This window comes from Pelophylax lessonae, assembly GCF_965119305.1.
Source record: "Pelophylax lessonae genome assembly, chromosome: 1".
Lineage (NCBI taxonomy): Eukaryota > Metazoa > Chordata > Amphibia > Anura > Ranidae > Pelophylax > Pelophylax lessonae.
The window spans coordinates 693,878,688-693,893,184 of NC_138768.1; the positions used below are offsets into that span (position 1 = coordinate 693,878,688).

Below are 14,497 nucleotides of genomic sequence, written 5' to 3' on the forward strand. Positions count from 1 at the left end.
CGGGGTCCGACATCACGTCACTCTGTACTTTCACCTATGTGCAATGTGATACCTACCTTTTCATGTCCATGTCTGACCACGTACTGATAGGTTTCTTTTTTTAGAAATTGATGTGTTTTTTTTATAACCATTGTATGTGCTAGTCTGTTCAAGACTGGCTTGTGTTATTTTGTAATAAAGTTTATGTTTTTATGTACATCTTTTGCTTCACATATTTTATAAAATTCTTATGAAACCCCGATTATCAGGCATCTCAAACATCCCCGCTTCCCCCATTTTCTCTGGGAAAATCCTCTTATAGGATTTGTTTCCCTGTTTTATACCTATAACCAGAAATAGTTTAGACCCAGGGCCATTAGGCATTGTAGACATTAACTTCTAGGTGGTAAACACAAAGATGAAGCCTTCCACTGTCAATTATTGACCTAATATTTTTTCCATCATCAGTACAAAAAAAAATCCCATTTATGGTTATTTAGCCGCAAGCTGTCACAGCCGGATTCCCACACTTGTGATTCCGGTGCCGGGGAGACGCGAGAGAGAGAAGCAAGGCTTCGGGTGGCCGCATCGCTGGATCGTGGGACAGGTGAGTGTGTGTTTATTAAAAGTCAGCAGCTACACTTTTTGTAGCTGCTGACTTTTAATAAACCTAAAAATGAGTGGAACTCCGCTTTAAAGTGGTATAAATCCTAAAGGAAAAACTTCTTATATTAAAGCCCACCAATTCTTAGATGTGATGGTTGCATTACATTTTTTTTTTTTTTAAGGCTTCTTTCCTTTATTTTCACCTGGTGATCTATCCAGTAAGTCTGTTATTTTACAACATACTTTAGCAGACCACGCTGTCCAGACAAAGTAGTAGTTAGAGGGTTGGGACAAACCACTTACCACTGGCAGGGGTACCTACAATAGTCAGCTTTTATTTATTTATGTAAAATAAATATCCCAAAAGAAAGTTTGCTGCAACTACTTAAAAAAAATGTTCACTGGAGTTCAGCTTCAATTTGTTAGTCAAGTCCATCAAATCTGCTAGTCTAACACTACCCTCTCCCCAGACTGACAATGGTGCTGTACACAAGTGTCTGGTTTACTACATCATCCAATATGTAGACACCCTAAGAGTGTATTACTAGCTGGATGAAGTGAAAAAAGGCCTAAAAAAGAAAACGGATGCAGCCACCACATCTAAGGATCGGTAAGCTGCAATATAATATGTTTTTGTTTTTGAGTTCAATATCACTAAGGTAAGTAAAAATTCACTTTTCAAGTGAGAAAATACAGTGAATAAGGTTAAGTTGTGTAAATGTTCTGATAAAAAGAGGTGATCTTAGCAGACAGGTGTTATGAAGGCTTCATGTAAACCCTGCCTGCATTTACCGTGGCCGCGTCCTATCCTGAACTTGATTCTTCCGCATTCAAGAGAGGGAAGTTGAAGCTCACCTCAACGCAGCAGCTCTTAAACTGCTAAAAGCTTATGTGTACATTGACACATGCTTTTATGGAGTTGAGTTTGAGAGCTTTGGCAGAAAAACACCAAAATTTCTTAAACTCAAGTTTAGGAGCTGCTTGTGTACATGAAGCCTTAGGGGCACCAAAACTAGGCATCTACAGGTTCCATTGCATAATTTCCACCCTGGTTAGAACCTGTCAGGATTTCATTGCTGTCTGTGACTATTGCTTTCAGGACAGAAAGTGATGAGAATTCCAAAATGTTACACTTGCCATCTGAACAGGGGATGAATTGAAACCATTCAATGGTGGACATCTGTCCCAGGATGAACCATTTCACAGGACATCTCCCCTCACTTTGAAGTGGTTTCCTCTCACTTCCATTTGAGGCTTCGGGACTGGAAGTGAAGGACCATCTCCCGAACAGGATAAAGAAAAACTGAGAGTAGTTTGAACCATTTCCTTATCTACTGAAAACTTTATGGCTCTGTTCACACTAGCGCAGCTTCAAAGTCGCCCGACTTTGAAGCAACGTCGCACAGCGCGACTTAATCGCGGCTTGCAAATTACTTCTTTAATAGAAGTCAATACAAGCCGCTCTGAAGTTGCCCCCAGGTAGTGCAGAATTTCTAAGTCGAAGCAGCTTGAGTCACTTTGATTAGAATGGTTCTATTGCACTCAATGGGGTGCGACTTGTCAGGAGTCTAACCGCCTGACAGGTCACCCCAGTGTGAACCGAGCCTAAAAAATAACTATAGAAAATTGTTTATTTAATATTAGCATTGCTTCCAGTCCTAACAAGCTAGAGCTGACTATAAAATGTACTTAGGCTGATTGCTGCCCTATTAATTTCTTGGTAATCACTGCTTAGCCTATGGCAAGCTTCAATCTCTAATATCTCCAAGCTGGTTTTAAAAGTGATTAAGCAATGAGGCATAACAAACATTTTAACTGCCACAAAGATAACTACTTAAAAAGGGAGCTTTTTCTTGGTGCAATTTTCTGTTTTATATTGTATCAGTCGACTAACAAGCCTGACAAGCAATTTGTTTAATCCTGAGGACATGCAGTGCCGCAGTCAAATAAATGTGTTATTGCTTTTAATAAAAACTTTCCCTAGCTGAAATCCCTGGGGAAAACTTTCACAACTGTCTGATTGCTGTATAGGAACTCACAACAAAAGCATAAATGCGGATGGTTTAGACATTATAATAAAATTTCTTTCCTTTTATCTAATAAAAGCACTTTTTACATATCACCACAAAGGCAGTACGCTGCAGAAATCTGATAGGGCCACTTCTAGACAGCTGAGTAATGGGTGAAAGCAGCAACAGCTGGCCAATGATTCATTTTTTTTTTTTTTTCCCCAGCAACCTTGTCTTTTAAGGGTTCAATCAGCACTGTGTCAAAGGAGCATAAAAGAGAACAGATCAGGTAATTTGACAAACTGGGATGTAGCCTTAAACAACTGGACTGTTTATTAAGTCACAAAACAGTCTGTGATACGGGGGTGATTTCCGTCTAGACAGAACAAGTGGAGAACACATTAGCAGGGATGGAGGAAGGAGTGACGAGAAAAAGCTGCTGGTCTTGGGATCCCCAGGCTGTGTGAGTATGCCGTGCGTGTAAGGACGGTGCTACAGACAGTATAGTAATCTGTAAGGTACCTTCTTTAAAGGTGAGACCTCCCTAAGGCAACAAGTGTAAGTTTATGGCTGAGCTGATTAATAATATCATAGTCTTCTACTATTTATGACACATGTATGTCTATGATGATCAGTGCCCAAAAAATGTCTAGGTTCTAACATGCATTTAAGAGTCACTATGAACACTACATCTACTGTATACATTTGACCCCATCCGTATGACAAAGCTTACTTTATCTTTTCAGTGTTGGCATTTAAAAAATATATATATATAGTGTTGTGTTGTGCAATAAAGACCAGGAAGTTTTATGATACATGATTCAAACCAGAATTTTACTCCATGGGTGTCCAATCTTATATGAGAAAGCAAAAGTCTGATCAGTTGATGGTGGCTAACAGCTGGACTTTCTGCATAATAAATTGACTTGATATACTAATGTATAAGGTTTGAAAAAATTGAAAATCTTACATTTTTACATGATTAAAATTCAGAGATAAAATTAAAAAATATATTGGGAAAAGTGTAATTAATTTTAATGATAGCACGTTAAGTCTTATGACACAAAATACCCAGAAACTTAGCTATGTTTGCAAGGATCCTGATTTGTCATTTAATTTAGTCCCCTTTAACTGCAATGACATCATTCTGACAACTGTATTTAGTTAGAGACTGCAAAGCTTGCATTTAGTTATGAAATAAACAGGGGGTACACCACTACAGGATTGTTGTAGGTGTCCAAAAACAGTGCCCCCACTCTAAATCATATACTACAAAAACAATGCAGAAAAACTTGGACTTTTTAGGCACCCAAAAATTAAAATATATATATATAATTTTACTGAACATCATGATCCATAAAAAAAATATTCATAAAAGTATACGCTAAATTACATTATCAAATCAGACTGCTAGTATAATACTGTAGTCTCCAAAACTGTGGCCAGATATGGCCTTTTGGCTGCCTTTATCCATCCTTTGTGGGACTATTCCTTCCACTGATACAAGGCACTATTCCTTCCATTGACACCAAGGATGGAGCACTATTCCTCCCACTGACACCAAAGATGGAGCACTATTCCTCCTATTGACACCAATGATGGAGCACTATTCCTCCTACTGACACCAAAGATGGAGCACTATTCCTCCCACTGACACCAAAGATGGAGCACTATTCCCCCACTGACACCAACAATGGGGCATTATTCCTCCCACTGACACCAACATTGGGGTACTATTCCTCCCACTGACACCAGAGATGTGGAACTAATTCTCCCACTGACACCAATGATGGGGCGCTATTCCTCATTGACACCAATGATGTCCTTTTTTAACACCCACTGTTTACCTCCACCGATGCCAGGGCATTTTCTACTCCCTCTGGCCATAGTCCAGCCTTGCTAAAATTTGGAGGGCACTAAATTGACCCTTAGTTTTTAAAGTTTGGAGACCCCTGCTTTAAACCAAACCAACCCCACAATAACGACGTTAAAGCAAACAGGTTCTTGAAAAGGAGTAGAATCCAGGGAAGGTTGGTATGAGTCAAGGCCACCTGATGTAGCTCAACATGTTTCACTCGCGATGTTGAGCTACATCAGGCGACCCTGACTCATACCAGCCTTCCCTGGATTCTACTCCATTTCAAGTACCTGTTTGCTTTAACATCGTTATTGTGGGGTTGATTTGGTCTACAGGGTTATACTAGCAGCCTGATTTGATCATGTATTTTAACCTATACGTTTATGAATATTTTTACATAGATCATGATGTTCAATAAAATTATATACATTTTTACAACTGGGTGCTTATAAAGTCCATGTTTTCCTGCATTGTTTTTCTAGTACTTGCATTTATGTAGTTCACATAGATTAAACATATTTAGTTAGTTAACATAGATTTTATCCTAATTTAATTTTTAACTATTTTATTTTGTGCGTTATTTATCACATGATGCTTTATTCCAAATGATGTTTTTACAAACATAAATATAGATTATGTGTGGAACTGGTATTTTTCTCACAGGCATTTAATTACCAAAGCCTTTTCTCATAAATAAATATTTTATCTCCAAAATGGATGGAAGTGCATGTGCGTGATAAAGTCAGCTGATGTATATAACTATTAAAAAAAATAAACAGGTGGTACAAGATAATGGAAATAAACTCTATTTAGTGCTTTTGAAATTGAGGCTTATCATTTTAAAGAGGCTCAGTAGCTCTTCATTAAAAAAGAAATTGGTCTTGTCATGTTTTCAACAATTCAAACGCAGTTCTTACACTGTTTGATAAACTCCCATTGCTAGGTACAGCAAACAAAACTTTTTAAAATGTATTAACTCCTTACCAGGTTCGGAAGCACAGCGTGGTTCTGTAAAAGGAAACACAAAAAAGAATGTGTTTTAAACAGTTTGGAAAATGTTATATACTGTGTATATATATATATGTATTTATATCGTTTTACAACTTACTAAAAATATGGTTGCACAGAGTTAGATGGGCTTCATGCCCTTACAGTGGCCATAAAATGACAAAGTGGTGGGTAAGGTGTATCTGGGAGGAGTCATTAGCTACACACATATCAGATACATGACAATCAGCAGCATTTAACCCTAATGGCCAGCAAAAAAATCATAACTGGAACTAAATGGCAATTTTTTTTTTCTGCGTTGTCCTTACTGTAATGTATAATGGCACCGACATTAGACAAATATATATATATATATATATAGGAATAGGGAGAAGTAAAGCCGCTCAGGTGTGTCAACTTGACCTGGTGCTGGTAAGACCCGTCATCCGGAAGATTGCAAGTAAAGGTAGAAAAACCGCACTCAGGTAGGTGGAAGCAGATGAAAGCAAATAAAGTGGTTTATTCTTCAAATGGATAAATGAACAGACAGTGAAACAGGGAACAGATGTCCAGGTTAACACGTTTCACGGCTCACATGGCCGCTTACTCATAACCGTAGTGATGAATAACGGAAATCGGTTTTTTATACAAACTCTAGATAGTTAATGTGATTGCTTGCACATTTGTGTGATTAACTCAATAATCTTTCGTTGAGAAGCCGATTAAACCGTGATTCAGCACCTGGGACATGAAAAGACGTACACATAAAAATTGCCTCCTAGTGAAGCAAAGTAGCATGACAACAAACATTTAGTGTATAAAATAATTGGTTTACATAATATATACCAATGATTTGTGACATTTAAAAACATTTGTAGCACAAAGGAAGAATCCAAAAACGGCAATGGACACAGGGGAAGATGATGAAAAAGTTGAAAACTTGTGTATATAGATAAACACATCATCTTCTAAATATCCCTGTGTAAACATAAAACATAGATTGTAAAAGCATGCTTCATGAAACAGATGATATTAAAATGTACTTGTGAATAACCACAAAAAAGCAACCAAACTAAATGAATGGAGGGTAAAAAACAGTCAATTAGAAAAATTGAGAATAAAAGTTTCTCATTATTTAGTCAAATAGATTTAAATGAGAAAAAGCACATTTGAGCACATATATGGGTATATGTGTAAAACGTATGAAACGTATAAAACGTATGAGCACATATGTGAATGTATGTGTGACACACACTAAATGTATAAGACATACGTGAACCTACGTATATCTGCATATATGGTGCACAAAGTATTATATAGAAAATAATATACGTGCGTGAACTAATGGATATAAATGTGAAAAGTGAAATGATCATAAGTGATCCCAGTTACAAATAGAAGCTGGGAGAAAATAGTGGATGCAAATTATGTGCCCCCACTGTAATGGGCGAAAAGGCTGTGAAAGAACTTATGCTAGTTGCCTATAGCAATCTAATATGCATGAAAAAAAAAAAAATATATATATATAGGTGATCGTAAAATAATGACTTGATTGAATGTACAAATAGTGGGGTAGTGAAAAGGTGAAGTGGGCGTGAGTATGCATAAAAAATGAATGAATGCATGATATAAATACAAAAAAAAGGGAAGAAACCAAACAAAATCAATTAAAAACCAAACAAAAAAAGTGCATGTGTGAAGAAAAGGGGAAATAAAAGGATAATGGTGTGAACTGTGTAGAAATATGTTGTGGGTGCTAATGAGTGGTTATATTTCATTCGTATGAATGTTAGAATCTGAAGCTTGAAGCATGTCAAGAAAATCCATAATAAACATAATGCCGAAATGGATATATTCCAGTGAACATGATGTACATAAACCCGCTGGAAAAAGGGGTCACTAATTCCTATGGGCAAGAACATATTCCTATACAAGTATCAAAACTATATGTATAAAAACTCAAATGGAAAAAATCCCAATGTCTAAATAGGCACAAGATTAATTATAAAAAGTTTATAACACAAAAATTGTTATATACATGATGTGCTAGCCAAACATATAAATAGGTGCCTACTGACAATGGAATTTGGGACCCAATTCCAGCGGGAAAAATGGAGATAGAAACACCCTCATGAAAAGTACAGATGTTGTATACATATGTTGTAAACGGGTGATGGTCACGTGTGATGGATATCCAATTCATTAATTAGAGTTCCATACACGTCGACATCAATCCAACATTGCAAGACCTGCATAAAGACATTTCGAAAGAATATGTATAACAATTGTTTGCATAGTCGGAAAAAACAACACCATACGTAGAAAAACATATATAATCATATATGAGCATAAATATATCCGTTGTTATAGCAAGATCGTTGCACAAAGAATTAAATGTAATAATAGACCACAAAAGTTAGACTACAAAAGTGGACTATAAAAATAGGCTGCAGAAATTAAGAAACACAAGGGACATTAGACAAATATATATATATATATATATATAACAATGAATAACGCAAGAGACAGTTGTTCAGCAGGTACATGGAAAAACCAGATCTGCTCAAAACACCTGCAGAATATCTTAGCACCCAATAAAATAAAAATACATTTTTTGCAAGCTCTCAGTCTAATGCTACCTTTACCTTCAACAAATAAATTGTGAATTAAACTGCCATGAACTGTTTACTGGACTAGGAACAAATATTTTACCATTAAAGGAGCAACAGGTCCTGGTGAATAACAATGGGCAAATTGATCTTTTACTTTTTTGTGCCAAATTATCTTTTTGAGAGAAAGATTGTTTAAAATATCAAACCCATAACTGATCAATTGTTTTTTTTGTATTATTAGCTTTAGAGCCGGTCCACACTAGCGCGACTTGTCAGGCGACTTGTCAGCCTGACAAGTCGCGCTCCCTTGCGGTCCATTGACCGCTACAGGACCCGTTCTAATAGGAGCGAAACAAGTCGCTCTGACTTAGAAAAAGGGTCCTGTACTACTTCGGGGCGACCTCGGAGCGACTTGCATAGACTTCCATTATGTGAAGTCCCTGCAAGTCGCTCCGAAGTCGTGGTGCATGGTAATGCACAAGTCGCCCCCGAAGTAGTAAGGAGTCGTGTAGCCTTAGTGTGAACCGATTCTTAAGGTAGTAGCCATAGATATTAGTTGGGTATCAAGCAATGTTTGGATTACAGGTGAGCCTTGCAACTGGGACCAATGACTCTGGGAGTCCTGGCTGGCAGGGAAGTCCATTAGTCAGGCTAGTAGATGTTTGGCCTTGTTCTTTTACTCAATTCAAAAATAAGAGAAGCTTTACAACAATTATAGGAAGAATAATAAAGCAAATCTACCACAAGAAAATGTATCATGTAAGCAGAATGAGACAGAAGCTGCCATATTTTGACTTCTGGAATGCATGCCAGGTTGGGACAGCTAAATAGTGTCAGATTTGCTGTCCTCAAAAGAGAAGCATGGGTGGATGCAGCATCGAAACACTTCTGATCGCTCAGTTCTCCCCTCCACTATGAGCAGAGAATGGTGACTGTCAGTCTCACTGGGTCTTGCTAAAGCACTGGGCTGTGCAGGGGGTGGGAGCAGCTAGTTTAGGCTCTCATGGCTTGCTGAGAGGCTGAGCTAGCTGCCGGTCCAGGCATCTGAGTGGATCCAGACTCTAAAGTTCTGGATCAATCCAGCACCTGGATCGGTTGAGTGATGTCAGCTGACAATCGGCTGGAAACAGGTGACAAGAGTGCAGAACGAACTGCAATCCTGTGATCCATAGGAGAAGTAGGACCAAAAAAGCTTTGGCTATATTTCTCCTTTAAACTAGTACATGGCCAAGAAAGCTTCCACCTGAGGCTTCTTACACAGGTATTTTGCTTCATGACATTTTCACCAAGATTTTGGCATCAACCTTACATGTTACATAGCATCTCCTGTGATTTTTGTTATCCTGGATGCTGCACCTATGTAAAAGCACAAACCATCCAGAGCAGTCTGTATTCTTGCATAGAAGCGTGCATACACATAGATCATATACACTTGCAGCTTGCTTGAAATAACAATCGTCAGTTAACTACTTTCCTGTCTGCGGGTTTGAGAGATGCAGTACAATGTATAACCTCTCAACCTCTCAGAAGCAAGGAGATTAGCCAGGAGAACAATATATACTTGACGACTCTGGATTTCCATTATGAATGTACAGGATAATAATGTGCAAACGGAAATGATTTTGAGGTCTCTAGGGAAAAGAAGGTCTTAACGTTTTCTGGCTCACTAGCAAGCTGCCCCATTTACAGAGTTATGTGGTTGAAAGCAGTATTGTATGTTCCTTCTTAGACTTAAAGGTGTTGATTTACTAAAGGCAAGTAGACTGTGAACTTTGCAAAGTGCAGTTTCTTCTAAGTAACTAACTAAGTAAATGAGGTAAAGCTTCACTTTGCAAAAAATATCCAATCACGTGCAAGGAAAATGAAAAAAAAAAATAAAAAAACAGCATTTTTGCCTGCACGTGATTGACTGATGGAAGTCAGCAGAGCTTCTGCCCATTTACTAAGCTCTGGCGCAACTGCTGTTGGAGAGTGCAACTGCCTATTCTATTTGCCTTAGTAAATCAACCCCAAAATGTCACTAAACTCCGGGTTAAAAAATCCTGTTCAAATATATGCTCCCATCTCAGAAAAGTACTTTCTATTCAGCCTACTCCTGATCTGACTTAAGCCTCGTACACACGAACCGATTGTTGGCTGTGAATTTTCGGCCAACGTCCGATCGGCTGATTTTCGGCTTGTTAGTATGATGCTTCCGACAACCGTCTGCGACCTTTCGGCCGAACAAAATCTGGTGTGCATGCTATAAAATTTTTGTTGGCCATCAACAGAATGGCCGATTGTTCGTCAGTCAGTACAGATTTCGGCAGACAAAAATTTAGATGAGCAAGACTGGGCATGCTCAGAGAAGAAAAAACACACAGAAAGTAAACCAGCACATGACATCACTTCTGAAGTTGGTTGTTGTTGGTTGAAAAAATTTGTGTGCAGTCTAGAGCACATTTCAACCAACACAACAACACTGGACAAAAGACGGCAGATCGGTCGGCCAACAATCGGTGCGTGTGTACGAGGCATTACTGTTAGAGAGTGGCTAGATTCATTCTCATTCTCTGTATGTAGGAACAAACATAGCCACCCTCTATTGCTCTGTCACAATATGATGGGCTATGGGATTTGTAGTGGGGGGGGGGGATATGTCTGGGAGCTCTTTGAGGACATTACAAGGAGGCAGAAAAACACAGTATAAAACAATTTAATGAAAAATAGAATACAAGGTCATTGGGTACGGTAGTAGATGTGTATGAATTATTTTAGGAGAATAAGGTTTAGATTAAGTTTTGCCTAAACCACTTGTCGGCTGTTACGCGAAACGGGGTACATGTACGTCGCTTCATGTAGCAGTTAGTGTGGGCGCACCACCAGAGGGGAAGCCAATCAGCGGGTCCGGCGGCCACAATATCCGCTGGGCAACCGTGATCGCTCCCCATGGAGACAGAACCATGTAAACACGGCAGACCGCTGTTCTGTCAGTGATGAACACAGGGATCTTGTGTTCCTCCTATTTAGGAACACAGGTCTCTGTGTTAATCCAGTCAGCCCATCCCTCACACAGTTAGAAAGCACCCCCTAGGGACACATTTAACCCTTTGATCGCCTCTGGTGTTAACCCCTTCCCTGCCAGTGTCATTAGTATAGTAATAGTGCATATTTTTACCACTGATTACTGTAGTGTCACTGATCCCCCCAAAAGTGTAAAAAATGTCAGTTAGGTGTTCCGATCTGCTTGCTGCAATGTCGCAGTCCCGATATAAATCACTGATCGGCGCCATTACTAGTAAAAAAAATAAAAATTACATAAATCTTTCAACAAGTTTGTAGACGCAATAACTTTTGCGCAAACCAATCAAAATAAGCTTAGTGGAGATTTTTTTTTTACCAAAAATATGTAGCAGAATACATGTTGGCCTAAATTGATAAAAAAATTAAATTTTTACATTTTTTTATTGGGAATATTTTATAGCAGAAAGTAAAAAGTATTGTTTTTTTTTTTTTCAAAATTGTCGGTATATTTTTGTTTATAGCGCAAAAAATGTAAATAGCTGAGGTGATTAAATTCCACCAAAAGAAAGCTCTATTTGTGGGGAAATAAGGATATCAATCGCACAACCGCACAATTGTAAGTTAAAAAAACGCAGTGCCGTATCGCAAAAAATGGCCTGGTCATTAAGGGGGTAAAACCTTCCGGTCCTAAAGTGGTTAATATAACTTTATTGCTACATGTAAAACACAAATTGCAATTACTTAGTGAAGATTTCGAAGAGTGATCTTGTAGAAAGGATGTCATTGTCATTTTTCTGAACTGTGACAGCTATTTCCTTGCTGGCATGAAAACTAGTAAATGATACAAGTGGTATTCTCTTTATTCAAACATTTACATTTAAATATGAAGGTATGCTAACAGAGCGCTACTTGTTTGCCAGCAGAAAAATAGCAGAACATTAGGCATTCCTGCTGGCAAGTAGGGCTGTCTCAATGGGAATCTACAGTTTTAGACTGGACGATTTTCTTGTACAATTTTCTGTTAAATTTACCAAAAACCATATAATATGAGGTCAAAACTAAAAAAAATTCCAATTGTATCCTATTAAGCAGGCATTTGTACTACATAGTTGAAGGTGAATTTAAGGAAAATTGTACAGAAAATTGTAAGAAAACTGTATAATGTATGGCCAGCCTTAGATAGTCTTTTTCTTTTAGATATGTATAATGCATTTCTTCAGCTTTATACAAATCTGTAGCTTCTAACTGTTTCTCAATTGAGTGGACTATCTCTCTTTTCTGGAAATAAATCTGTCCCTCATGCCTCCACAATTGTCCCTCTCTTTGTTCTGGTATAGAGATGTGTATAAATAAAATACTATTTAACTGACATAGTTATTTTCTTTCCACTAAGCTGCTTATTCATCCTTCTGAATATTGCATTTCTTATTTGTAAATGCTTAGAATAGGAATTTAGCAGTGAAAACACCTCAGTGGGGTTGTGATCTTTTTAAACTTGAATTCTCCATGGTCAGGGTGTAAAAACGGTGTGTGTTTTTTGCTAAACACTCTGTACTAAAAAGATACCATATACATGGCTTCTGATAATCAAATAAGGTTTTAGATCACAAGTGCCTCTATTTTCTCCATAGGAATGCAGACAAATCTCTAGGGTGTTGCCAGTCCTACTCAGCTGTTTTTCTGGTGAACTCACTGGTGCACAAGGACCCAGAGGAAGTTGCAAGGCCTTCAACAGCATCTATGGTTACAATGCACATTTTCATGGCTGTGATTAACTCCAATGGCTTTTTTTTGCTATCTGTGTTCACTCTTGTGTAGAACAAATGCAAACATTCAGCTATAGTTTTGGTGACAGTAGGAGGGAATCTACACAGCAGACACAAAACACAGTAAGCAATAACAACCTAATAGAGGTTTTAGGGCCTATCATGTTATGCATGCCGATACAATAAGGTGCCATTAACTTGAAACAGCACCCCAACACGCTAGGGCAGGGTTTCTCAACCAGGGTTCCATGGAACCCTAGGGTTCCTCCTGAGGTTGCTAGGGGTTCCTTGAGCAATGGGCAATTTCTGCCCCTCAGATATTGTTCCTTTTAGCTATCTGTAAGGGGGTGATTCTTCCCAATGATGACCGGAGTAAGGAGCATTCTTCCCACTGACTGTCACACTAATGCGTCATGAGTTGTAGATTTAAAATTTTTAGCCTGGGTTCCCCGAGACCAGAAATTTATTTCAAGGGTTCCTCTGTGTTGAAAAGGTTGAGAAAGGCTGCACTAGGGCAGTGCACCTTCACTGTAGTGGGCATATGCAGTGTTTTGAGTTCTCAAGAAAAAAAGGTTAGGAGCAGTTTTGGCCACACTATGGTGTATTGGCAGCCCACACAATGAATGGGCTGCCTCAATGCAACTCATATTATAATGTTTGGACTGTAGAGGTCAATGTAGGTCAATTATAGTGGAAACACAGCTTAGAGTATGCACAGAAAATACAATCAGTGCTTCTCCCTCCTACATAAGAAGCTGATTGGCAATATACTACCTGCTTATGTCAAGCCTAATGAGAATTTTACCAGTGTCATGAGACTTCATCACTTGTCCCCAACTTGGGCTCTGCAGTAACCCTCCTCCTAGGTTGCATCTTCCGAAAAGGCAGCAGGACAACAAAACTGTGTGAACTGATTTTTATAACATGATTTTATTGTATGATTATAAATTGATTTCCATTTTTAATTGTTATACCTGTGCAGCCTCCCATTGTTAAGAAAGAGGTAAACAACTAACAGACTCTGTTATTTACACTGTTATGTACACTCAGATGGAGGACAGCATATTAGGTCAAGCAAGCTGACCAACTGACTAGCTTTAATTGACCTCTCACCACTGACTCTCAAGCTGACAGATAGAGACAAAGCAAAAAAAGAAAAATGGAAATATAAAAATTAATCTGCATGTCTATGTTAATTTGAAACTAAATACTTAATTCTTCCAATTTTAATTCATGTCCAGGTAAGGCAGGCTAGGTTAGGTTAAAAAATCATGATTTCATCATTGTTAATCAAAAAGTCACGATGTTCCTTTGATCCAAACACTGGAGAGTGATTAAAAATAAGTTAGCAAAAAACAGCAGACATGGGACCATGCAAGTATTCACTTGACCACACTATTCAAAAACAAAGTCTTACAATTCAAACATTGTTTCATTTGGGCTACTAGGTGTGAGGCCAAGACAGCCAACAGCCCTAGAGGTTTGTAACATAAAATTAGTAACCTTTTTTTCCAAGCTCTATCCCTCCCATATTTAGGATATTGGTATTTCTGCACAGCAGCATTCTAAAACAATACAAATGTCACTCATCACCATTCATTTCTATCAAATACAATACATTTTTTATCCTGTACATTCCATATAAGGCATTAGTATTGATGTAGGTGAACATCTTAC

The 14,497-nt window shown here is 38.2% G+C and overlaps 1 protein-coding gene across 2 annotated transcripts in view; it reads right to left on the reverse strand.

Moving 5' to 3' along the window:
- The window catches only part of PALLD (palladin, cytoskeletal associated protein), a 505,650-nt gene that overhangs the window by 237,169 nt on the left and 253,984 nt on the right, over positions 1-14,497 (reverse strand). For both annotated transcript variants that reach the window (XM_082252316.1, XM_082252317.1), the window contains one exon: positions 5,437-5,460. In XM_082252316.1, the coding sequence (XP_082108442.1) occupies positions 5,437-5,460 (24 nt within the window). The remainder of the gene's footprint in view (positions 1-5,436; positions 5,461-14,497) is intronic.